The 25,746-nt window shown below is 34.2% G+C and overlaps 1 protein-coding gene across 23 annotated transcripts in view; it reads right to left on the reverse strand.

The window, feature by feature from the left end:
- Positions 1-25,746, reverse strand: part of shot (dystonin-like protein short stop) — a 644,554-nt gene that overhangs the window by 239,784 nt on the left and 379,024 nt on the right. For 13 of the 23 annotated variants that reach the window (XM_089648707.1, XM_089648702.1, XM_089648703.1 and 10 more), the window contains exon 2: positions 16,875-17,753. The exons of the other annotated variants lie outside the window; for them this stretch is intronic. In XM_089648707.1, coding sequence (XP_089504833.1) covers positions 16,875-17,564 — 690 coding nt within the window. In that variant the 5' untranslated portion in view covers positions 17,565-17,753. The remainder of the gene's footprint in view (positions 1-16,874; positions 17,754-25,746) is intronic. 23 annotated transcript variants of the gene reach the window in all.

Below are 25,746 nucleotides of genomic sequence, written 5' to 3' on the forward strand. Positions count from 1 at the left end.
ATTTTTTTATATTCTTATCTTTTGTTTTTCTGTTGATGTTTATTATTTAGTTTTATTACTTTATCGATTATCTTGTTTATATCCAATTTGACTGTCCTAAAATGGGAACTTCCCAGTTGGACAGTCAAATTTCTATCAATTCATACACATAATAAATTGAGTAATGAATATCTTTTTTAAATCGAAACAGTAATATCAAATATATCACACCTAATAACTAACGGGTCAAATTATAATTAATTTATTAATTACAATCATTAGGTAGAGGCGTAGAGGTACACATAACATAGTGGGAATATTTCGAGTTATTTCTACCCAGTTTACAAGCGGTAATGGTTCCTTTGTTACATGTTAGAGTAACGGAAGCGTCAAAAAATAAGAATTTCGATAATTTTCTAATCGTTAATTGTGTACGTTGTGAACATCTAAGAATGCAATTAAAACAGAGTGATTTATGTAACCATTACAGAAGGAATTTAAAACGTATTCATAAACCGCTCAATGTAAAATCAAACTAACATTAAAACAATAGAAATGGGTAAGATGAGTGAATAATCAATTGGCTCTGTCTAGGGCCTACGAGTGAAGAGATGTTATGTAAATTGGCGACACGAGTTTTCTTTCAAATCTGAATAGATCAAACTTCCCAAACGAAGAAGATAAAATGTTAAAGATATAACGCAAAAAAATAATTCCATGTCTTATCTGAAAGAGTGTTCACAACGGAGCACTCAGAGACAGATTCATACCTTTACTTGCTCTATGCTCTATGAATGCTGAAAATAGCAAAAACCCGAGAAACAGTTAAGCATGTATGTGACCAAGGGGAGATTTCGGTTCTACGTAAGGATAAGGAATCGTCCTTAACCTTAAAATTGTTAACGACTTTTGAAATACGATTCTAGTTCTCTCCGATGACAGCAGAATTGGCCTAAACCTCTCAATTAACGACTTTTTCGTTAAAAGCGATTCTAGTTCTCTCGGATGACCGTTACTTTTACGTTAATTACTGCAATTCTAGTTCTCTCCAATGACAGCAGAATTCGTCTAAACCTCTCGATTATCGACTTTATCGTTAAATGTGATTCTAGTTCTCTCCGATGACCGAACGACTTATACCTTAACTGCGATTCTAATTCTCTCGGACGACAGCAGAATTGTCATTACCTTTAAAATTAACGACGTTTCCGTTAACTGCGACGACAGAGAAAGGCGTTAATTCTAAGTGATAATTCATTATACTTGTAGAGACTTAAGGGGCCATTGCACAAAACACGCATTTAAAAAAGAAGTGCATTAATTAAAACCCCCATATAGACACCGGTACAGGTAAGTACGTAGGTACCCGTCAGCTGTGCGCAGTGAATTGAACATCCTAATGCGGGTGGGTACTTCCGATAGTGCCTGCTTTATATCCGGTTGGGTGCGCCTCAAAATGGGGAACATGCCACAGTGTCATAGGTCAAGTGCAAACTATTTTTAATAGGGGACCAAGTGAACCCTTTGTATTTTAAGAACAGGAATATAGAAACAATAACATTGAGTCAATTGTTACAACATTATCAAAAATACTAATTTCCGTTGTGAGTCTGTCCGGTTTATTGAACATGAATTTGTTCTGAATTTAATTGTAATTTTAAAAATTGAAATAGATCGTGTCAACAATTCAGACAAGCAATAAATTCCCTATAATATAATATTTGATGGGAAAATTGATTTTAATGTAATTTTTAAAGTAATAACTGATTTTATTTGATTTTAACTGATTTTATTTGACGAAAATCATTTGCTTCGGGGCTATTGTCATATTTAGGAATGCTATGCGGAGTGTTTTATTGAGGAGAGGAAGAAATGAGATCCCCGAGGCGTACCATGTATGATCGTGTGAGAAATGTGGAGATCCACAAAGAGTGCAAGGCTGATGTAAGCGTAATGAGTAAGATCAAGAAAGGGACGCTTAGATGGTTTGGGCATGTAGAGCGACTGAGCGAAGAAAGGAGTGTAAGGAGAATATATGATGCAAATGTGAATGGTAGCAGAAGTCGGGGACGCCCGAGGAAGACACGTCACGACCAAGTGAATCAGATACTTGAGTCGGCCATGTCAAGAGTCAGAATAATAGAAGAGTATGTATGAGACGAGTGTGTGCCAAGACCGAGTTGTTTGGCGGTCCGTCCTCTCTGCCTACCCCTGCGGGAAACGGCGTGGTGTTTAGTTAGTTAGAAAGGATTGAACATGGGTATTGAAGTTACCCATGTTGTATAGGAAGGAGGAAAACACAAAAGCCGGCAACCTCAAACAAGGCTAACAACATAATAACCAGAACTAATTTGAAATCCGAAACTTACTTATTATTCTAAATCATTTTTCAAACCTGACATTAATTAACCTAAACTTTTCAAATCATTTAACAAACTCGAAAATCCGACCTTAAAGTTTAGTATGTAAACCTCAAACGCATTAAATTAGAACATGAAATTTCAAGCCTTTTGCAGTGCGCGTTTCATTATATACGAACTCGTGTTTAGCTAACGACTTGAAAAATAAAAAATAGATCAATTGACATAAGACTTTTTGACTCCTAGGTCCTAGCCAAGCCAATGAAATCTTTGAAAATTATTTACCAATTTTACCCCAATTTCTATCGGTTTATCTTTTCAGTGCCTATATTATTCGTTGTTTGACTTTCTGGATAGTTGTGTGGACACTACAGATATAGGAGTGGATGCGGATTTACAGTCATCGGCTGATTGGTCATCGAAGGGAAGTGAAATATTAAGCATTGTTCGATTAATGATTGATATTTAAATATGCGCTTTGTTTACAAAGTTTTTGTTTCAAAATAATTCAAGAGGGAGCGAGTATATATATACTTACGCTTAACCACAGCTAAATCGTGATCAAAACTGTTGATATGAATATAAGCAAGTGAAAAGGTATAACATTTTAATAAATTATACAAAAGTTAAATAAAGATAAACATTTGGAGATGGTTTAGAGGGCAGAGAAGGATGGAAAAACCCAAATCGGCAGAAGAATAATCGATTAAAAAATGGTAGGACGCATCCTGATGAAGAATTTTGCTCTCGAAACATGGAGTCTGAAACAATCCTTCGTTAATATCGCGTAAAGTCATAAGTCATAAGAAATCATACTATGTATATACTACTTACCAATTCAATGCTGTAATTTAACAAGAGTCATACAGGGTCAATTAAGCGCGGTATAAATTCAAACGAAACAGCGAATAGTCGTGCAATTATAGAATTCACAGATAAAACTGTGCAGTTTCCGTGCGGATGATAAAAAAAGATCGGAATGTACTTTAAATCCGTTTCTGAAAAAGTACTGTTTCAAAAACAGCTGTAAATTTTCATAATTTAATTAGTTTTACTACTAGCTTCGCTCTTTCGAGGTCTGCATTGAAAAATATGGCATTAAAATATGTAGGTACATATCATAATGCAATTATAGCGCTATTTCTTAGTTTTTATAGCTAAAATTATATGAAATCCCTTTTTTCTAGAAAAATATTTGCTAATGTTTATTTATAGACATTCGTCTACTTTTTGCCATTTTTCTATGTAAAACAATTTTTTAAATTATTTTTCCTAATTAAATTTATGTAAAGGTTTATTTGTCTGCTGCTAATATTAACATGTGAGAAATCTCTAGGAAGCAGGCGAAATCTCCAGTTAATGTTTTATTGTCTTCTTATTTACTTTCTACATCCAAGTTTTCTTTGTAAATAATTTTTTTTTAAATACAAAGCATGTTTTGGAAATACCACTACGATCTTAAAATATGGCATCGATTTAGAAATATTAGTTACTCGTACAGTCAGGTAATTCAATCGATTATTCTTCTGGAGCCATCTCCTATCGACGGTTAACAGGTTTTCCTTCACCTTCTTTCCCTCCATGCATTTGTGTCAGTTTTGAAGCCTCGTGGTTCTTGATTCTTGATGAACAAGGTATCAAGAACCATGTAACAGAAATAAAACAGGATGTTACGTTTAGTACTACAACCTTGTTATAATGTTGTCCCGATGGAATGCAGTGATACAAGTACTTACTTGGATGGAATAACGATCACCTAGACGTCCTAGACCTTATTGTGCTTAGTACATTAGTCATGTCGTAAAAAGTAAAAAAAAATGATATCCTGCATTTCTTCATCGACACGAAATCCTGAAAGCTTATACCTGCCTTGAGTGCTCTGATTTGCGTAGAGAGCAGTGTTTTGTTTGCGTGTAATACAATCTGAACGCCTAAGGAGTCTATTAACCACTTGGCAGGAACAAATTTCAAATTGGATTAGCCAATTATTTTAACACTGCTGATGTTAAATCAGACCGCATTCCGTTTAGACTGATTTTCACGGCTGCACTTTGATTTCATTTTAAACGTGAATACACCGCAGAAGCCAGTAGAACTATGGCAATTTAAGCATGCTTCAGAAACTCCTCATCTGTTGTACATGAATCCTTTTTAAGATACATTTATAAAATAAATTATAGGCAGAATTTCAGGTAGACAAAGAAGTCTGAGGTTTAAAACTTCTGACATTTAAGTGGGCTATTGTACAGATTTTGCGAAGCACACATCCAAAAACTAATCCAGCTAAAAGTTGGTTTACTGTTTTATGACTGCGTTGGACTAAATCGTGACCGGTCATAATATCATAATACACGTAAAAGTAAACCGCTGAAGTTGCGTCGATGGGGTTTCATTACATTACGATGAAATCATAATACAGCCATGTATAGTATAGAAGTAGACAGATGGAGCATAAAATTGCATCACGTCACTTCATTATTGCACCGGCGAATGTAGCCGGGATTTTTTGCCATGTTTCCTACTGCTGCATGGGTGTTCTGATCTCGACCAGTTATTTTTTGTCTAGTCTTCGTTCTCTCGACGTTAACATTCATTGTGAAAACTCAGAGCGTATAAATACAGTAATTCTATATTACTCGCAGATTTTTTTATCCGTGATTTCGCCCATCCGCTCTCAATAAAACAAATGAGTAAAAACTCACAAAGAGGAGCATACTCATCAGTCCATCTATTCGGAAGAGAATAAAGCAACTAATAAACCCATAGATGTTCCGTACCTACAACATTTAAATAAACTGCAATATCTCGGCTTTGAAAAGTACGCGACTGTGCATTGTTCCGGGCTGCAACTCTGATGAAAACCAATTTCCGTTGGGAGAGAGGACCGGAAGAAAAATCGAAAAAGGATAAAAGTTTAAAAGCATTTAAAAAAAATTAAGCCATATAAATAAAAAAAATACATCGAAAGATAGATGAAAGCTCTATTAAGTGGTCTACCATACTAACTCTACCTAAGCTCTTCTTGGCCACTATCAATCACCTTATACTATGAAACCCGAAACTTTCCATATTCCTATCCAAAGAATCAACTTCTTGTGCGAATTTGTCGATTATAGTGTAACATCGACTGTAGTGACAAAACAAAAATTGCCAGCAATGCTTTTCACTTTTAAAATGTAACTAGTATGTGATATAGGTGTAGCAAATGAATTGATGATACTGCAATTCATTTAATTCACTAAGGTTCATTTTTGAAAAATAATTGCATAAATGAAACTGCACCACCAGCGTTCGCAAAATCATCTCGAGAGTAAAGGACACGCAATTCAACGTGGGAGAGTACCAATGTGTGAATGTTGTAGCGCTAACATTCTAAATTAGTATTCCCAAACTATTCTATTCCAGATGCATAGGATTACGCATGATCAAAGTAGTGCGAAAATCATTTGCCATTATGTTATATATCTGGACTGCTCCAACACGTGATTTGCCGTTATGAGCGTTAGCTGTCTCGGTCACCTCACAAAAACTTTAACGACCTTTATTCAAATTAAAACAATACAATAATTGGGGGAAATTTTAATAACCATTAATATTTCTGATCTTTTACTCGGAAATCAATAATGGCGTAGGTAATTAAAATGAAATCTATTTGTTTTCAGTATGAGTACTAATATGGAAATAATAACATATCGTCTGTAAGTGGCTTTACCATAGTTTGAAAATGCCTTTAGAGGGCGAAACAGCTGTCACGCATAACAACAATTATACAGCAGAACTTGTTATTTTTTTAATGATAAAGTAACGTCTAAAATACAAGGTTTTTTATGCATAGCACAAAGGATAAAAAATTATGATAAGCAATAATTAGTCACCTGAAATATCCATACAAATTGAAAATATCTCCTAAGTAAAAATAAATGCTGCCGAGTTGAACCCGCACCTTCTGATGTCCAGTCAGGTGCTCTGGACCACTGAGCTACGTCGGATTATTTCCAACACGCCAAATAATTCAATATGTACTAGTACTTCAATCAACAATTACTGCTTATTATATTTTTTCACCTGTAAACAACCAACTTGATTTTGTAGGAAAGGCTTTGTTAGTGCTAAATTTCCAACTAGATGGCGTCGAGACATATTATATATCTACACTTGTTGGTGAAATATTTTTACAGCAGAACTTGTTTATAAACAAACTGTTGTTTCGTAAATTTGAAAATAATATCATTGAATATGTATATAAATGAAAAACCAAAAATTAAAATGGAGTTCTACAAATTAAACTTGAGAACAATAAATATACAGGTTTTCATTTTATGAATGTATACTGACGTTAAACATTGCATCAAACCAATGGTTTTAAATTGGCTTCTAGTCACAATATCCGCTCCGCAGGAACCTAGCCCCCACGGACATCAAAGTATTACTGTACGTATTTTTACTTATTTCTGACGTATCAATGATGCTTACAACATTTGAGTGTACTATGGCCACGTATCCTTACACAATTTCATTATTGTTATATTTTTTAAGATATTAAGACATATCAGACTATTATGAGATGGAAATCATGCATTCTAAATTAGAATATTTGAAATCGAGGATTGTTGCAGCCAAAGATATTAGAAGAACGAGATATGCTATGTTGGCCGCCGGACCGTAGGCGGAGTACTACCTAATTAGGGTACTTTGAATACTATCGGGACGTGTACGCACAGAAATCTGTTCTATGTATTAGTGCGGATACCTTAGCGTAAGCGAAGGTGTGCAGTAGTATTGGTGAACAAAACCGGCGACACTGGGCAAAACAATTCCACACAGTATGAACTGCTCATAGCACATCTCGTTCTTCTAATATCTTTGGTTGCAGCTAATAAATGCATTGAAATATTAACATTTTTATTTAAATGAGATAAATAAACCATTTACAGCACATTTCTTATCTTGAGATTCTTAGCATTTGGAAAGATGGGTATACGACAAATTTTAAGGTGATTTAAAGAGAGATTACATATCTACCGTTTTAGAAACTTAATTCAATAGCACCTTTCTTGTGATTCTATAAAGTATTCTAAATATCTTCTACTCTGGAACCCGAGACCTTCGGATTGCTAGTAGAGAGCCTTACCAAATAGTTAGACCAATAAATAAACAAATAGACCTAGACATGTAGGCTGAATTGAAATCGCGTTTGCGTTCCACCCAGGCGTAGTGTGTTCAATTCCTCGGCTTTATAAGTCCTCCATCACAAAACGAGCATAATTTTCCGCTTACTGTGGTGGTAGTAGGAGATTTTCAAATATTGTCAGGTTATTCGTAACCCGGGATTGTTTGTCTTTCTTTTAAAATAAGAAAATATTCGTGACATCTAGGCTTACAACTTATATACGGATGATGTTCCAAGCGGCGCTAAGCTCGACATTTCGACACCCCTCGAACACAGAGGCCGTGGCCTATAATTTACTTCACTAAATAAATGTAGCAAAGAAGCTGTCCAAATAAATCATTCAAGATTGATGGCCTGAAAAAACAGAACCATTCTCGAGCGTTTACCAAAAACCCAACAAACCTCAAATCAAAAAGTCATATTTTTTACTCTTCGTCCGTGTAACCACACGAAATCAATCATCGCTGGAATTTTACGAGAAAAAACCTGCATCATATCTGTTTCATCAATGGACGATGTATTATTGTTCGGGTATTTTTAGAAAATAAATGATTATCTTGTAATTATGTTGTCGACCACGAGCAACATGAATGAACCAGTATAGAAGGTAAGATGAAGGTGGAGCTACAAAAGAAGTTTTAGTATGAAATGATGAATGGAGAGAAATAAAGAGAGAAACAAATAAGTTGAAATTAGAAAAACGTGAAAAATGGGAAAGTATTCTGTACTACACAGAAAAGTGACAATTATATGTTTTTGTGCAGTGCTGTTTATCAATAGAGTTTGAAAGTGTTTCTAAAAAAAAAAAAAATTAATACGGAAAACTTGTTAAGTATATTTGTTAATAAGCTTATTGAGGCGATCACTAAGTCGTCAATCATAGCAAAAGCAAAATCTTCCGCTTTTAATGATTGTAGTAGGAAATTTTCAAACGCTGTCAGATTATTCGTAAATTCGTAACTCGGAAATGTTTAATCACCTTTAAAAAAAAACTAAATTTAGCATAAATATATTTTTGTTGTAAGCCCGTAACGGAAATTGGTTAACACCACTGTTCTAGTTTGGTCTTAACGATTTATAAACATTTATTATGTTAGGTGTTATGTCGTTTTTGCGAAATAAATCAACTTCCATAGTCAGAAGAATTAGACTTTTTAGTTTGTTCAAAAACAACAGTTGCATCTGAAATACATTGCTAACTGTTGGTTCTCACACAAGTCGACGATTTCCGGCGTAATAATTTAATGTACCAAAAACACAGCGGACGCCGATGTAATGTGAGATTTGCGATAAAACTAACGACTTTGAAGAATTTGCGAAAATAACTACAGTATAACTGTTGTGCAGAAGTCAATTGATTCATACTCATAATTTCCGATGACAGCCGTGAAGCAGGTTTTTAATGGCGTCAAATGAGAATGAAGATGACAGCACAAAGACAGAAAAGCAGGAAAACATGTTACAGTATCCCGATGCTATGGTAAAGAGAATTATCATGACCTCAGTTTGTTTCTGATTAAAATCCAGAGCCTCCATGACGAAGAGTATTGAAGAATGTAGGTAAGGCCTTCCATCAGTGAATAAATACAGATTACGTCCCTGCAATTTACTTTTAAAACATGAATGTCTGATTTAAAAATCTTCAATATCAACTGAGTATATTATCGTATATTAATAATGTAGGACCAATAACCTCTGGCCATACAATGAGAACAAGAAAGTCAGGTCAGAAAGAAAGTCCTGCCTCTCAGGTAGGGATTAGTTAAGTTTGTTAGTCGTATGTCATTGCCAACCTTCTAGAAAGCTGACTATCAACACCGCAACATTACGCAATATCACAAACTCATATTTGAACACTGCTTGTACACAATACGACAAAATGCTGTAGTATTTCTGTGATCTACACTCGATAAAGGCAAAAAAGGGATGATTCCATACGATATTTTGCATATAATATCACATTAGGGACACGACACACTGGCAAAGTAAGATATTGTCCATCACACCGTTCCACATCTCTATTCCAGCAGAAACGTTCAATCATTACAATGTTCATATATTTCCGATCGTCTCCTTGAGACCGAGACGATATGCAAAACTCAACCATTCCCGACAACACAATGATCAAAGTCGACGGTATTTGGTTCCGTTTCGTTCGAGCTGTAAACACGGCACAACTGGACCGAAAATTATGGCTGAGATTTTTATGAAGTTGCAGCACAATGACCAGGAGGGCATAAAAGATCGTGGATAACCGAACAACCTAACGGATCAAATCTAAATATTGTTTGAGTGATTATCAATGGATCTCACTTGACGCTTCGGAAGTTATACATGCTTTTGGAAGACCGTTTAAGATTTAACAACCAAACTAAAATTGAAAACTTAAGTATTATCAGTAGTTGTCTGAGAAGGAGGACAGTACCATAAATGTTTATTTGTATAAACAATAAATATATTATACTATGTGGAATGTGTGGGACTGCACTAACCTCCCCACATACCGGAATAAACAGTTTATTATTATTATTATTATAATAATAAAATAAGTATACGAAAGAAACAATAATAACCATGAAAAATTGTGAGGTAAAAGCAAATGGTGAAAGGGAAGATGTCAAATCTGGTTACCAAACACTTCAGTCACTGTCAGTAATGTCTGCATACGCTCCCGTAAGTACTCGGGTAATAGGTTCGTTGTGCCATCTCTCATGTTTCACCTTAGTCCTTTAATAAAGTTCATAAGTGTTGTCATGTTCGACGATATCTCTTGATTCAAAACGTGGCTCCCAACATATCTGAGCACTCTTTCCATCAAGGCGCGGACATAGGCATAATCGTATTCCAACGATAGCTAAAGTAACAACATTTGAATTCTCTATGGCGTTCTCACTCCGAAGCCACGTTTAGTAAATGCATAATATTTAATACAGTTAATTAACTGCTACGGAGTTCGTAGCTATTTTCTGCCAAGATAAGTCAAGACTTATGAAGCAGTTTTTATTGCGCAACCTCGGCTCACTGGCGGTTTCCTTGATAATAATTACCGTCAGTTCCATAAAAATTCCAATGCAGCTACACTCTTCCAAATACTGTAATCCGATTCTTTAGATTTAGATAAAGTAGTTTTGTTGATGGATAAAAAGTGCGCACTATATGGTGAACGAAGTGTATGTTATATTATTTTTAAATTCAGTAATTTAGAACATGCCGTTAAACCCTTCTAAGTTAGTTTCGTGATTGATTATTAAAAACAAAAGAAAAACCAAACAAACAAAAATATACATAAATTGACTTTTCGAATATTGCTGATAGCTGTATTGCGTTTCCTCCTACTTCCGATATCTGCCCTGATGATGGACATTGCAAGAATGACTGTCAGAATCTTTACTTCTAATCAACTACCTGGTTTGATTTTGCAGTAATTTCCAAGACCAAAAGCACCACACTGCGCTTTATGTAAGTGTTACCTTTGGTTCCGCTGCGCCCGAGGCTGATGCAAATTAATGAAAAAAACCCACGGACCATTCACAATAACAATGGTTCTGCAATTGAATGCATTGACCCGTGCCGCAAGAGGTCTTAAACCTAAATCTGACAATGGCAAATTGGTTGCGAAGAAAATCGTCTCACCTCCGAAACCGTCTCACCTCCTGGGGCTGTTCGTCCCGCGATCACGCTCGCGATAGCAAGAAAGCGTGACCCGAGGTCGAACAAGTTCCATCTTCCCTGGTTGCTCTTTGAAAGTTCAGACACAATGAAAAGGATGGGACGACTTTTGAAAAGGTGGCGGAAAAGATAGAGGAACAAGTGTGTGGTTACGTCATGTGGGAATGTCATTTTAATAACATGGTAAACTGAATAATATTAAAATATTGAAAGTGGTGATCAGATATAGTAAAAAGTATTGATAGACTATGGTAACAAGGGTAGAAAAGATAAGGAGGAAAAGTGTGTAGTCTCGGCATGGGGATGTTGTTTTGATAAGGGAGCAAAAAATTGGATGAAACGATAGTATTCATTGGTAAACTAAAGAAACCATGAAAACTTTGTGATATGGCAATTGGAAAAAAACACTGAATATATATACATACACACTAGAAATGCCCTATATATAGATTTGAATAGAACCAATGTCGCCACTGACTTTACCATTTGGTTCTATCCCATTTAGCATACGCTATGTCTCTCCTATACCTATATCACCATCCCATTTGACTTTAAATGGTAATCTAACACGAGTTACGTATTGGAAATTTAAGGCCCGATTGGCCAAACTTTTGGATCACGAAACAAGCCCACGCCGCATTTCTTGGGTTCTTCTTTATTCTGTAGGAAAAATATGGAAGGACGTTCGCAAAATTAGGTTAGAAATTGTGGAGGGTTATGCGTGTGTGGCCAAGAGGAGATGAAAATAAAGTATATAGTAGAAGACCCAAAAAAAACATGTGACAAAAATTTTAAATATCGAGAAACGTTTTCGAATCACAAAACTGCTCAACAGGAAGCTTGTCGCTGATCAGATGCTCCTTTACAACATTATTAAATCAAAAGTTGATTGCCCAGAGTTAGTAAACAAAATAAATGTCCACGCACCGCTTTTATATGGCAGACAAAAAACCCTTTTCTATATTGATAAATGCAACACCAACTCCAATCAAAACGAATTTATGAACAGAACCTGCGATTGGTACAACAAAAACCTTGCAAATATAGACATACATGCTGACATATTCACTGCTAGTTACTATCGTTACAGAAGTTCACTGTATCACATTTTAAGTGAGAATAGCACAAAATCATAAGGATGAAATTAATTGTACCTTTTTTATTTTTAAATTGCTAATTTATTATTTTTTTAATTTCAGTTGCGCGGCAACTTTACCTCACCCTTTTCTCCCCCATCCCGCTACAACGCCAAAACCTGTATCTCACTCTATCCGTCCTTTATACTTATAAACACATATATTCTTGTATAATGCATTGTATAGGTTTATTACATTTGTTCTACTTCCATTTTTATATACTTGTTACTTAGTCCTGTTTTTTTTATATTTTAGTCTACATTAACTAAATACTTAGTTGTATATTACCAAATCAACCATCTGTGAACATTTATAATTGGACTGTTTCTTTTCCACCCTCCATTGTATATTAAATTAATATTAAGATTGTTTATGTTCTATACCTACTTCATTTAACTTTCTAAATGATTAAAGTAAAAGATTTACAAGTTGTATAAATGTACAGGTTTCAAAATGAATGCAACAAAGTGGAATATTATCGTAATGGGACTATTTGTTAAAATCAATGCACTTAACACGTCAAAATAAATTGAGCTTACTTATCGGTAGAAATATTAAAATGAACGAATCAATTGCACCTAACAATTTGGCTGTTCATTTTACAAATCAAAGGAAATAATATATGTAGCCATGGAAATTCCCGTGGAATATCGGTCACGACATTTAAAGATTCACACAGTTCTATTCCACTTCATCTGCATTGTAATGGAATACAGGAGATGAGCCCTCCGGTGAAAAGCAATGGAATGAAATTGGGCTTGTTTTATAGTAACACTAGAGCATACCCGTAAAAATCACGAGATAGTCTGAATTTTCGACAAATCAGTTCCAATTTTGAAAATTGAAATTTTAAAATAAAATTATCTTTTCTGTTTAAATATTACATTATAGGTAGGTATCCTTATCGCTTGTCTGATTTCTTCCCAAAGTCAGTTCCAATTTTGAAAACGGCACTTAAATTCAAAGCAAATTTGAGTTCATTGAACCAAATTTCAGGCAGTACTAACGCACAGACAACATAAAGTAGTATGTTTGATAGGTATGTACTTTATCGATTATCCTAATTCTTGACACAAACAGTTCGAAATTTTGAAAATGATGAGATGACACTTGAATTAAAAACAAATCTGAGTTCAGAACCAGAGTTACAATCACAGACAGACCCATAACAAAAATGAATATGTTTGATGATTTTTCAGTTAACGAAGTTTAAAATAACTGTTTTACCATCGTAAGGTTCTGTAGGTCCCAAAGACGGGGTAGGCTGTCCAGGTGAGGACATTGAAAATCAGGAACAAATGTGTTCCCCAGTGGAAGCAACTCGTAAGCAGACCGAGGAAGAGATGGAATAGCTACGTGGCAGACGCTTAAAGCAGGGTGGAAAAGCTTGAGGATTGGAGGCAACCAAATCCCATCCTGGGATAAAGCGCCGTGACGACGATGACCAGACTTTAGAAAGAAGTAATTTTTGGTACAGAAAAGCCATTGTGTATACTTTTTCAATGCTCATTTGCCAGTTTGATTCAGAGAATCCAACACAAACAGAATGCTGCATTGTTTCGTGGAAACCGGTTTGATCTGAAGTTTGAACAATTCATTATTGTTATATGGACCGGTAAAAGATTGGCGCTAGCCGGCGATAATGGTTTAATGAGAGGAAAAATTGTACGAAATTACTTTGAAGTATTTCAGCATACAATTTCAACCGCACTTTATTTGTTTTTGCCACTAGATAAATATACTGTGTTTTTTTCCTACACGACGTTGTCTGAAACTATGAATTCTGGACCGGCAGGCACTTAAGTAGGAAGCTTCTCAAAACAATCAAGTTTTAGGGTATCTGGGAGTGTTTGCCACCCTCCAATTTGACAAGGTGTGAAAAAATCGTCGAATCCTAAATACTAAATCGCATTACGATGAAAGTAACGAAAAAGTCTTGTTCTTAGGTGATAATGCTGCATTGACAAAATTACAAAACCTAAGGAGCAGCGAACGTGGTCTTCAACATGCCAACAAAAATAGCAGCGACCTATTCAAAATCGCTTTTCATTATAATCGATACAGTTAACTAATTGGGCTAGTGAGAAATTCCTTTCTGTTGATACGTGTCTGTGATCTTTCGACTAAACGTTTAAACGCCAAGACTTGTATCGAGTACACTTGTTAGGTTTCTGGGGATTAGTTCAAATAGATTGTCACATTATTTTACGATTATTCTTTCAACTGTTTTTATACGACGAAGCACGTTTTTTCTATACACACTAAATAAACGCTCCCTCCGTCAAACTTATTTTGAATTAGGATAGGATTAGCTTTTGAATGGGTCAATCTTTCGCTAATGACGTTGATTTGCGATCAGAAACAAGTACAATTCACGGCCCATTCAAATATATCGGATCTGATGTTAACCATAGTCGTTATTTATATTTTTTATTTACATCCAACATTGTTTAGATCTGAAGCCAGCAATTAATCAGCAGATACAACAGAAAAATTATATGTTCAATGTACTTGCTCGTCTAATTTGCTGCTCATTCGATAACACTAGGTCTAGTAAAGCTGGGTATCGACTCGGCATTACATATTATTACATGACTAGTCAGCTGCTGTCAGTCGTAACGTTAGCTGTTCTAGCTGATTCTCCATTTAGGGACATTGAATCAATAGGTAATCACTATGTACTATATTCTTTAACCAGATGGTTTGGTCAAGCGACTTGAGAAAGTAAACATTGCACGCACTCCCGTAAGAGCAAAAATAAATGGAAATCTGAACAAATGTTTTTATACGCAACGGAGTGTAGAATTATGGGAAGAAAACAACTGACATGTTTATAAAAATAATGATTTACGAGTTAGTAGAATTAGTCTATCTACTCGTAATTGTATGTAAGCATCGCGTGTGTGTTACGTTTACATTTCAAAGTTATCAGAAAACGGTTACTTAGCATTGTACTTCACGTAGGAAGATACAAGGAATGTATCATTTCTAAAAGAAGCCACGTTTGTCTCTACACGGGAACTCCTCCCAGGCATAATAAAACCATTGTTATAAATGTTAGCAAGATAAATAAATAAATTAAATAAAAATTTTGAAAGAAGTATTTAAGTAGCATTTTTGGTGGTGTATCGATAGTTGAACAACATTGTCAGTTCCTCCAAGCGAACTGTATAATATCTGTAAAATGGAATAAATTGTATCTAAGCATTAGAGATAGCGATCACTTCAAGCATCAATGAAATTGTTTTTGGAAAGGAAGCTTAATTCAAAGTATTTAAACAGTGATTTATTATTGTCCACCTTTGTCAACATCAAGTTGACCAGATTTAATTTTCCTAAGATGACTTTTTTTTTTTTTTATATATTTACTCCACACAGGAGGCCCTGAAGAAAATAAAAGACTGAAGTAGGTACTAAATTACAAATAAGTTCGTAAACTAATTGCCGGGATGTGAGAGGACAAACATTTAAAAATGTAATTTTGAACATATGGTGTGACAAACGTTAGTTTAATGCACACAGACAGTGAACACAAGATGGCAAAAATATAGTATAACGGTAAAGCAATGAATAAAAGCAATTTCCGGAAGACTATATTGTTGCATACTATTTAAATGCCAGATGGCTATTAAAATCTTGAAGCGTAATATAAAATGAAATTTATAGTTTTCGTATGTCAGCAAATGGCATTTTACCTTGTAATCGTGTCACAGAAAGGAAAGGAGTTTGGGCAAAGTTCAAAAGACGTCAACAGTTAGTTACAATTGATGTTATAAATATTACTGCCATCGGCAATGCAGTGAAGGCATTGGTTCAGTGGCCGAACGTCAAAGGCTTAGTGTTAGAGCGTCAGAACCTCGCCTCGGAAGGAAATCGGATTTGCTCAAGTAATCGCATAAACAAGATTACAGAACGGTCTTCTGTCCATTTGCTAAGTTAAATGTGTCTGCTCGAAAGAATGGCGATTTTAAGGGGAAACTAAAGTGACTAACTAAATAACCATAGGTCATTTCTACTCAGTTATAGCTTACACGAATCTCTATTATACTAAAATAAAGATGCTATCTGAGTCTGTCGGTTTGTGCGCTTATGTCTAAACTACGCAACGGATTTTGATAAGGTTTTCACTATCATTTAGAGAATTTCTTCCGAAAGGTTTATATATATAATACATGCATATTATATTTATAGAAAAGAGATAGAATTATATAGATAGCTAATTTGTTATTAATCGCATATTCTGTTTTACATCACGAAAATATCTAAGCTACGCATCAATAACTAATCAGTCTAATCACCAAACACCAATAGCTAATTACAAATTATTGTAATCAACTGTCTTAGAAACGTCATCAACAAACTAATTATATGTTAGTTATAATTAATCAAAATAACAAACAAAATAATGCCGAAACAGAAAGGAGATGAGACAAGGGAACCTCCCATCAATTTAAAGCTTCAGTAAATCCGTAAACAAAATTATTGGCAATGAAATTTTTTGCCTCACACCAACTCTGACACCTTCAATAACTAACTCATCAATCAAAATTTGAATATTACCTTGACTTTTTTAGGTTGTATGGCCTTCATCTCTGCGTTCCTCGCATACTCAGCTCTCTGTGTTATCTGTTTTCCTTCTGCTCTCCTGGTCAGTTCTTGAGGCACTGACTGTTCTTCACCTCTTGAAAGAGTTGTGACCTTCCTGACGATCCTTGTGGTAATCCTTCTCGTACCGTTCTCATTCTTCTTTGAGACTTTCGTCGATTCGAGAGAAGATCCCAACACCTCAGTCGATAGCCTTTTTTTCGTGTAGATGGATTGGAGGCTATCGTCTTCGTACGAGGGTTTGTATGGGGTCGATGAAGCCATGGCTTTCGTTTCGTCGAATTCAAAGTGAGTCTGATTTCCATCTCGCACGACCCTTCCGCCAAAGCTGTCGTCCGAGTGACCATTTCCAGATTTATACGGCGGGGAGACATACCCCGGGTAATTACCATCGTAGACTGTCGAGTTCTTGGTCAAGCTGTCTCTGAGACTCCTCGGAAGAGAGGCTAGATTCAGACTCGTTGTAATCGGTGGTCCAGTCTTCTTCAGACTCGATTTTAGCGGCTTCGAAGTACTCGGAAGGGTCTGCGAATAACCGGGACCTGTGTAGCTGTTGTCTGTTTCGTTTTCAAGGGTAGCTTGGACAAACAGTCTCTTGTTAACCCCTGTTCCCTGAGAGTCTTTCACGAACCTGTACATCGACATGTTGAGCTATTTTATTTGCATATCCACAAATAGAACGCTCACATTCGACCTTCGGACAACTCGCACAACGATAAAAACATTATTATTTATATCACGTGGATTGTCCACTATCCCACATTTTTTCTCATCCGATTGATGGCACAAATTGATACACTTTGTCGGTTATTATTTATTTATAAAAAAACTTGACTGAAAACATAACTGGTGGTTAAAAAATATGAATTGCTGCTGTGGTCGCATTAGTATCAACGAATCAAATGGGAAAATATTGACTAGGTCATGTAGACTAAATCTCTCTTTGAAATTCGATCCCTTTTTGAAACCGCAATCACTATCTTATACAAACCTAAGTCCTAAGCAGTTATGATATGTCAACCATATCAGTTTCACGACGTACGAGAATAATGGGAAGAAAACAGTAGAAAGTAACGGAACTTGTGAAGTGAAAACGTAAATAGGACTGTCCCTTTCGTGACTAGAAGAAGAAACAGATATAACTGTACAAGAATCCACGGTTAACAGACTGAAAACTACGCATGCTTCAAAATGCCAAGAAAATTGAAAATTGAGTTAAAGCGAGAAATGATAATCTATCTACATTGTACTTTTTACAGCGCCATTCTTCCGAGAAGGAGATATATTAAATATTGTTATGATTGATGCGTTAAACTTACGATTAATTTAACTAATACAAATTTAAACTTACAAAGTTATTTAACTAATACAAATTTAAACTTACGAAGATATTTTTTTAGGTTTAGTTTTACCACAACAATTTCCTTTTCCGTTATGTTTTATTATTGTTATTCTTACGTGAATCATTTGCGATTGCCATAATACGGGCATGAGCCTAGTGTGGTAGTTGAGAAAGTCACCAAAATTATAATATTTTAAATAAAAAAATATAAAAATTATTAAAATATTTAATTCATACAAATTTAAACTTACGAAATTATTTAACTAATAAAAATTTAAATTTACGAAGTTATTTAAATAATACAATTAAACTTATAAAGTTATTTAAGTAATACAAATTTAAACTTACGAAGTAATTTAACTAATACAAATTATAAAAAACGCAATATTCACATTTGAGCACTAACGCTTATCTAAATAATATTAAAGATTTAGATTAAATAGCTTTTTCCAATTTCTCAAAATATTTTGTAATTACATAATATTTGCAAGTTGTTGGCTGTCAAAAATTAAATAAATTTATTATTACGGAATACTATCTAACTCAGAAATAGGGTTTTCAACTCTTTTGTTTGAGATTTCCCAAGCAAAGAGTTGGAATTCCGTGAGCGCGGTTGTAGATACTGACCCCTTTACTAATAAACGTGTTTTAATTTTTTTACAACTGATTAACTACCATTTACCATACATTAATGGTTGTTTGTCAGTTGTGTAAAATTTAAAACACGTTTATTTGTAAGGCCGTTAGTATCTGGTGTGTGATTTGGTTTTTTCAACCCTCTGATAGCGGATGATGACAATGCTGATTTTTAATTAATTTAACACATTCTTTGCGGGAAACGAGAAAACTCATCATACGCCGTTTTACAGTAAGACGCGGGAGACGAGTTTACTCGTTTTGTTGCGCACAGCGGTAAGGAGCGGGAAACTTGTAAACAAGGGGTTCTAAATGGGTGCGGGGTCATGTGTTTTCTATTGTCGGCGGTACCCGATCTATCTACCTGTCAAAACAATGAGTTTGAAACACAGCAAAAAATAAAATCGCTGTCGCGTATGTTCCGCTCACAAACTACGCAGTGAAACGCGGTATATGTGCAAGTTTTGCAATGTGCCCCTGCATAAAGGAAAGTGTTTCGAACGCTATCACACATTGAAGCACTATTAGGTTATAGTTTTTTTTTATATGTATTAAAAATTTCCAAATAATCTTGTAATTTTGTATGAATAAAGTTATTTCGATTGTGAAATACTGTTTTTTCTATGATTCCCAAGAAAGTAGAATGTTTTTGTCCATAAAAAGAGGAATTACACACACATCTTTTTAAAGTAAAACACTGAAAGTTTCATCGAAAAATATCAAATAGATCATAAGATATGAATATTTGGCGGAAATTCTAATTTAGGCGCTAAAATTTAAAAAAAAACATCCGCCCTACGCCGTGATTTGGCGGTAAAATGCCCGACCATATAGTGTTAATTGTTATAAAATGAATTAGCGCCATTTTGTTTCTCTTTTTACATTTTAAAGGTGCCGTTAAACGTCAATTCTAGGTCCATTTCAGGCTTTGAACATTTTTTTAATAGCAGAAAAGCAAAACCGTTATATTGGTAAGCTTGTCAGCTGATTACAATTTGATAAAAAGCTGAATTAGACCTAGAGACGGCGTTTTACGTGAACCTTTCAAATTAAAAAAAATACCAATTGCCATTTAATGACAATGTTCATAATTTGAATTTCTGTGTCGTGATTTGGTGTTTTTCTCCTCACAAAAGTAAACTAGATAACAATTAAAATCTAGATTATTTAATAGCTCGTGCATACTATATTATTCTTCAATCTAAGATTAAATTTAACATGAAATCATTCTGTCAGTCACGCTCCGTACTTTGGGAAATTGACCAAAGCTTTGCAAAAATGAACCAAGCCATGACGAACGTTCGAAAAAATAATTTAATAAGATTTTTCACTGAGATAAGTGCGATACGTTATTAAAAATTCAAATAGTATTTTCTAAATTTGAATTATTTTCTATGAAATTATTTAATGGCAGAAAACATCGTCAAGTTATACAGAAAAATAAGCTTTATAACACCTTTTTCATGGGATTCTGAGAGTTTTGAATTAATTAGTGACTGTGATTATACTATCAAATTAATTAATGAAATTTTTTATGGTATCCATGGGCGGAAGGCATTAACAATCATAAAACACTCAAAGTTTATGATACAGGGTTTTCCAATAAGAGGTGTTATTTTGATATTCAATCGTAAAAGATCAATGGTTTCGTTGCTTGTGTGGCCGTCTTGTTGAAAGTAAACGTTGTCCAGATCAATACCATCCAATTTCGGCAATAAAAAATCATTAATCATCTCTCGATAGCGATCCATTCACCGTAACTGTTGCTCCAGCCTCATTTTCGAAAAAGTAAGGTCTAAACTCTTGGGTTTTCCGAGCCCCAGACAATTTTGCTTGTTGACGAAGCCACCGAGGTGGAAATGGGCCTCATCACTCAAGATGTTTTGAATTTGATTCACTTAAGTGAATTTTAATAATTTCAATGCGTTGTTGAAGCGTGTATCGTTCCATTTTTATCAATGGCGTAGTTTCTACTTGTCAAAATGACAGCTTCAAAAGTAACATCTACCGAAATAGCGGGCTATACAAAATGACACCTCTTATTGGAAAACCCTGTATTTATAATTTAAAGCAATGAGGACCAATAATACACTTGTATTTTCCTTATGCTTCGCAAGTGTAGGACTAGTAAGTGTGGAGCAGTTGAAGATTTAGTACTATGTAAATTTCCCCACAGCGGGTAACTTTGACAGGAAGACGAAGAGAGACGGTTGACAGGCCAGCGCATGCGCAGACGGGAGATTAAATAATTAAAGATGGCGGCTAGCCGGGTGTGATGGGTTTTAAAGAATTATTTTTAAGTTTGAAAAATAAAAGTTTACCAAATAATTCAAAAATATTTTGCCTTTAACTAAATACTGACAGCGGTAAGCTCTGGCATCGTGAAATTCGCACAATTATTTTGTTTTTATTATTTTTAGTATCAATTGCTCTCGACTTTCCGGAGCCAGTGGGACAACTATGGCACACCCATTTGGGATAAATTCTGAGGCTGAATAGAGTACGCAGGGAAGGAAATGGGAAAGGGGAGGGTTGGGAGTTTGTAAATTGCGTGGCTCTCCAGATCTGGTCAACAAAGACGATTACAGACATTTCAAGCAGTCTTTCGATTCTGAATGATGGTCTTTTACAAGACATATTTCAATTATCGTTTAAAATGAATAAATAACAGGATAGAGAAGATCCAAAAGCATCCTAAATTATAATGATGTCATTAAATAGCTGATTGTGTGGGGTTTGCGTGGGATCCTGGCTCCATATTGGTGGTTGGACATCACCAGACAGGAAGTGCTGGCCTTACACGGCACGGCGATGCACGCCACCGGAAACGGCCATTCCAAATATGATTTCCTCCATTGTCGCGCCGTCGCGGTGCGAATCTTTAAAATTTCTCTCCGAACCGACGAACATAATAAATAGAATAATAAAAGATAATTTTATCGTCATTATTCAGGGATGCGACTATTTTTAATAGCGTTTCAATATAATATTATTATCTATAAATTTATGATGCTATTTTTGATCAGCCAATAAAAAATCAAAAACCTACTTCTTTCTTTCTTAAAATAATCGAGGTTTTCTAAGTACTCTAATACAGTTTAAAAAAAATAATGAACGGTGTATTCTGGCATTATAAAAATTCTGCCTATAATCTGTGGGTCAAAGCAAATACTTACAGCTAGCAACGTCCATTTCATCGTGATCTATGGAGCTTCGAAATGGCTTATGAAGAAGGTTAAGACCTCGTAGTAAGAGTTCAAAGATGGTTTAAAAGGGAGATATGTAAATACAAATGTTAGAGGGAGCGCTCTAATATTAAAAAAAAAAACGATAATAAGTAAGAGAAAATGGTGAAAATATTTAATAACACACGACTCGTTTGAAATAGAGCAAAAATTTCCCGAAAAATGCTTTAGTTGCATTTAAAGATACACTGTGAATTTTTTCATGGATATAACATATTAAATAACAGAAAAAAACGTGTTTCTAATATTATTTCGGAGATTGCTTTGCGATTTTATTCTATATGCGGGGGCTTAATATGAAAATAAAAATGAAACGGGAAAATGCGCAATATACCTACCTATATATCGATGGCGTAGCGTAGTAGTTTTAGTTAAGTTTTAAGAAAAAACATGTGTTATGAAAATCATTTATCAAGATACTTAATTTGGTAATAGATGTTTCATCTAGAATGAGTAAAAATCGGATATTCACATTAATTTCGTTCCTTCACATCATATAGTTAACGTGCAGTATTCTTATAAATTCAATTGTCAAATTGCACTTAACACATATGTGCGCTAGGCCATCGATATTATTGACAGAATTCGCGATTAAGAGGAAGCTACAAGCCAAAAATGTGTATATTCTTGGTATACCTTATATTGTAGGTAATGTGCATTAAAATCGCATGACAAACGTAGCCTAGAAACGTTCGATTTCAAGCACAAAACTGGTTTTTATTTAATTTGTAAATAATTTTATAAGAATGCAAAAAATTAATCAAGTGAAACTGTCACAGATAATCTTAGCTATAAAACTGTATTTTTTTAAAGTTTTATTCTTTACGCGTTCATACATTTGTATTGAACAAATATTTTTTGTAGTAGTTTGCATTTATATTTTTTATTGAGCAATTTATTTTTTTATTTGTATTCTACTCAAGAGAAACGATAGGAAAACCTTCAATTTATCTAAAGCATATTTTTTGGTATTTATAATGTACACCAATTCGTAATAAAGATTAATCAAAATAGTGATTTGGCGTTAAGCTTCGCCTTAACGTGGCAGCCTTTTTTCATCTTTATCTTGTTGTTCATTTAATATAACGATATCTTCATATCTATGAAGGAGCGGTGAAGGGTGACAGAAGGTTAAGTCATAACTTAACCTCTTGTGAATAGTTAACTGACAGACGGTTAAATTAACGAGTTATTTAACTGTTAACACCTAATAGTAGGTGGCCCCTATATAATAGGTATATGTTATTTGACGTGGGCCATTTTTACAAAAGGTGAAGGGCCTTGAAAACAATGAAAACAGAATCAAAAAAAAAACCTTTAACACAAAATTCAAGTGACAAGCTGTTCAAATTTGACATTTGATTAGGTGCACTGGTCGCTATTTTGTGGTTAATTAATGGATATTCTGTTTCTAAAGTAAGACAAACATTAAGGCCCGGTTGTTTAATTAGCAGTAGTAGTATTTGTTACTATTATTTTATTCTGTACAACATATCATATTATAACCAACCACCATAAGAAAATGTCTTCAATATCAAATATTTATTATTTTTATCACGTTTCAAAGAAGCTACGCGGCGGCTATAGACATGTTATTATGTAAATGAAGTGCGTATCTAAACATTAGTATGCGTCAATCTATACACTCAATGACATTTAAGTTCCAAATACAGAAGTTCACACCTTGAGTTATCTTAATCTAGTGATCATCAACTATTATTTTCAAGCTTAACTACCATGTTTCGCCCGAGATGTGCGTACAAAGAAAATTATAAGATTTTTTTTCAAATCTCTGTAGCACATGATGTAAAGGACGCATCAAACTGAAAATAGTGAAATCGACCTATTTTAAACAGAAAAAGCTGGATGAATTTGATGACGCCAGAGCGTTTAAGAGTTTTTTTAGAGATATTAATAAAATATCATGGTAATAATATTTATAATCTTCAAACTATTCGATGACTTCTAGGGTATATACAGGGTGTCCGGTAAAGTGTGCTAATTTCGGGGGTGATTCTACACGATAGTACAAGTAAAAAAGATAAATAACTTTTTTCGTAATTCCAAAGTTTTAGGGTAAAACAGTTGAATTTTCTTAAAAAAATCAAACCTAAAATAAATAAAAAAAAATAGTAAATAAATAAAAGAAAAACAAATATAAAAATTTAAAAAATAAAATAAAAATCTAAGAAACTAAACAAATAATACCTTATCCCATACACACAAGCAATTTATTGCTTATTATGGGAGAACATTGAAAAATAATAAATATTAATCATATCATAATATCTTTTATCTAATTACTAGTGAAATATATAAATATGTATATCACACATTGTAATTTTTTTATGTATAAATATAAAAAAAATAAAAGTTTTTTTTCCTTCTCAATCACCTCGCAAAGTTAGCGCACTCTACCCCCGGACACCCCACAATAAAAATTTCATGGCGTCAACACTGCTCGATAGTTTATAAAATTGTGTCAGTTTTACAGCTTACAGATTTATAAAAAAAAGATTGAAAGTAAATTATAATTAACTGTACAAAGTTCATGACAGCAGAACTCACCGTTCATATTATTTTGAATAATAATGCTCTTTAACTTTTCATTTTAGCGTTTTATGAATACTAAACAAACAAAAAACACTTTTCTAACAAGTAACGATATGAAATTCACATAGGATGCGATAACAATGGGCGAAGGTTGAAAAACACTGTGTAAACTTTATCATATTACCGTGGAAAATGGTTAAGCCTAAATTACGCCACCCAAAAGAATATTTACAGAACATAAAAATATTCGCATCAAAACAGACATTACACCGTCGTTATCGCGAAATTTCTCTCTACGAGGTAGATTCTCAATTTACTAATTTGAAATTAGAATGAAAAACTGTAATCGTTTTTTTTCGTTCTAAAACCAAATAGCGATCACAACCGACAGTTTATGTTGTTATCCTAAAATTTCTCCATACTGGGTAGATTCTCAATTTACTAATTTGAAATTAGAATGAAAAACTGTAATAAACTTTTCCATTCCAAAACAAAAGACAGTATGTGTAGTCATCCTAAAATATCTCACTACCAAGTAGATTCCCAATTTACTAATTTTAAATTAGAATAATAGAATGTAATAAACTTTTGCTCTTAAAGAAAACACGATAAATACGTTTCAATCAATGAAAAAGAATTATTGAAATTTTCCGCTAACAATTTTTTAAGATGCAAAAACTATTGATTTTTTAATAAAGTTTCATACGAAATAACTCACTTTTTTAACTTGTTTTATATTGACAAACTTAACTACACAGCAGACTTGAACGGCGAGAGATGAAACTTAAAAACTGCGTATATAAAAATTACAAATTAGGTTGTGTTAGGGTAGCTTCAGATACAGATAGCATCCAAGGAAAATCCTTCTAGTCCAATGTAAATCAAGCACGAATCCAGATACGAGGGATAACAGGCACTTTCTTTCCTCCAGAGTTTAAAATCTGGGTGATTCAGTGATTTTTTATATCTTATAAACAATGTAACTTTATTTGGAATGTTTCAACTTAATTACTACTTGTCGGAGGAGATTGAAAAAGATGCATAAAACAGG

Source organism: Hesperophylax consimilis, chromosome 28 (assembly GCF_061612785.1).
Source record: "Hesperophylax consimilis isolate HC1 chromosome 28, BYU_Hcon_1.0, whole genome shotgun sequence".
Lineage (NCBI taxonomy): Eukaryota > Metazoa > Arthropoda > Insecta > Trichoptera > Limnephilidae > Hesperophylax > Hesperophylax consimilis.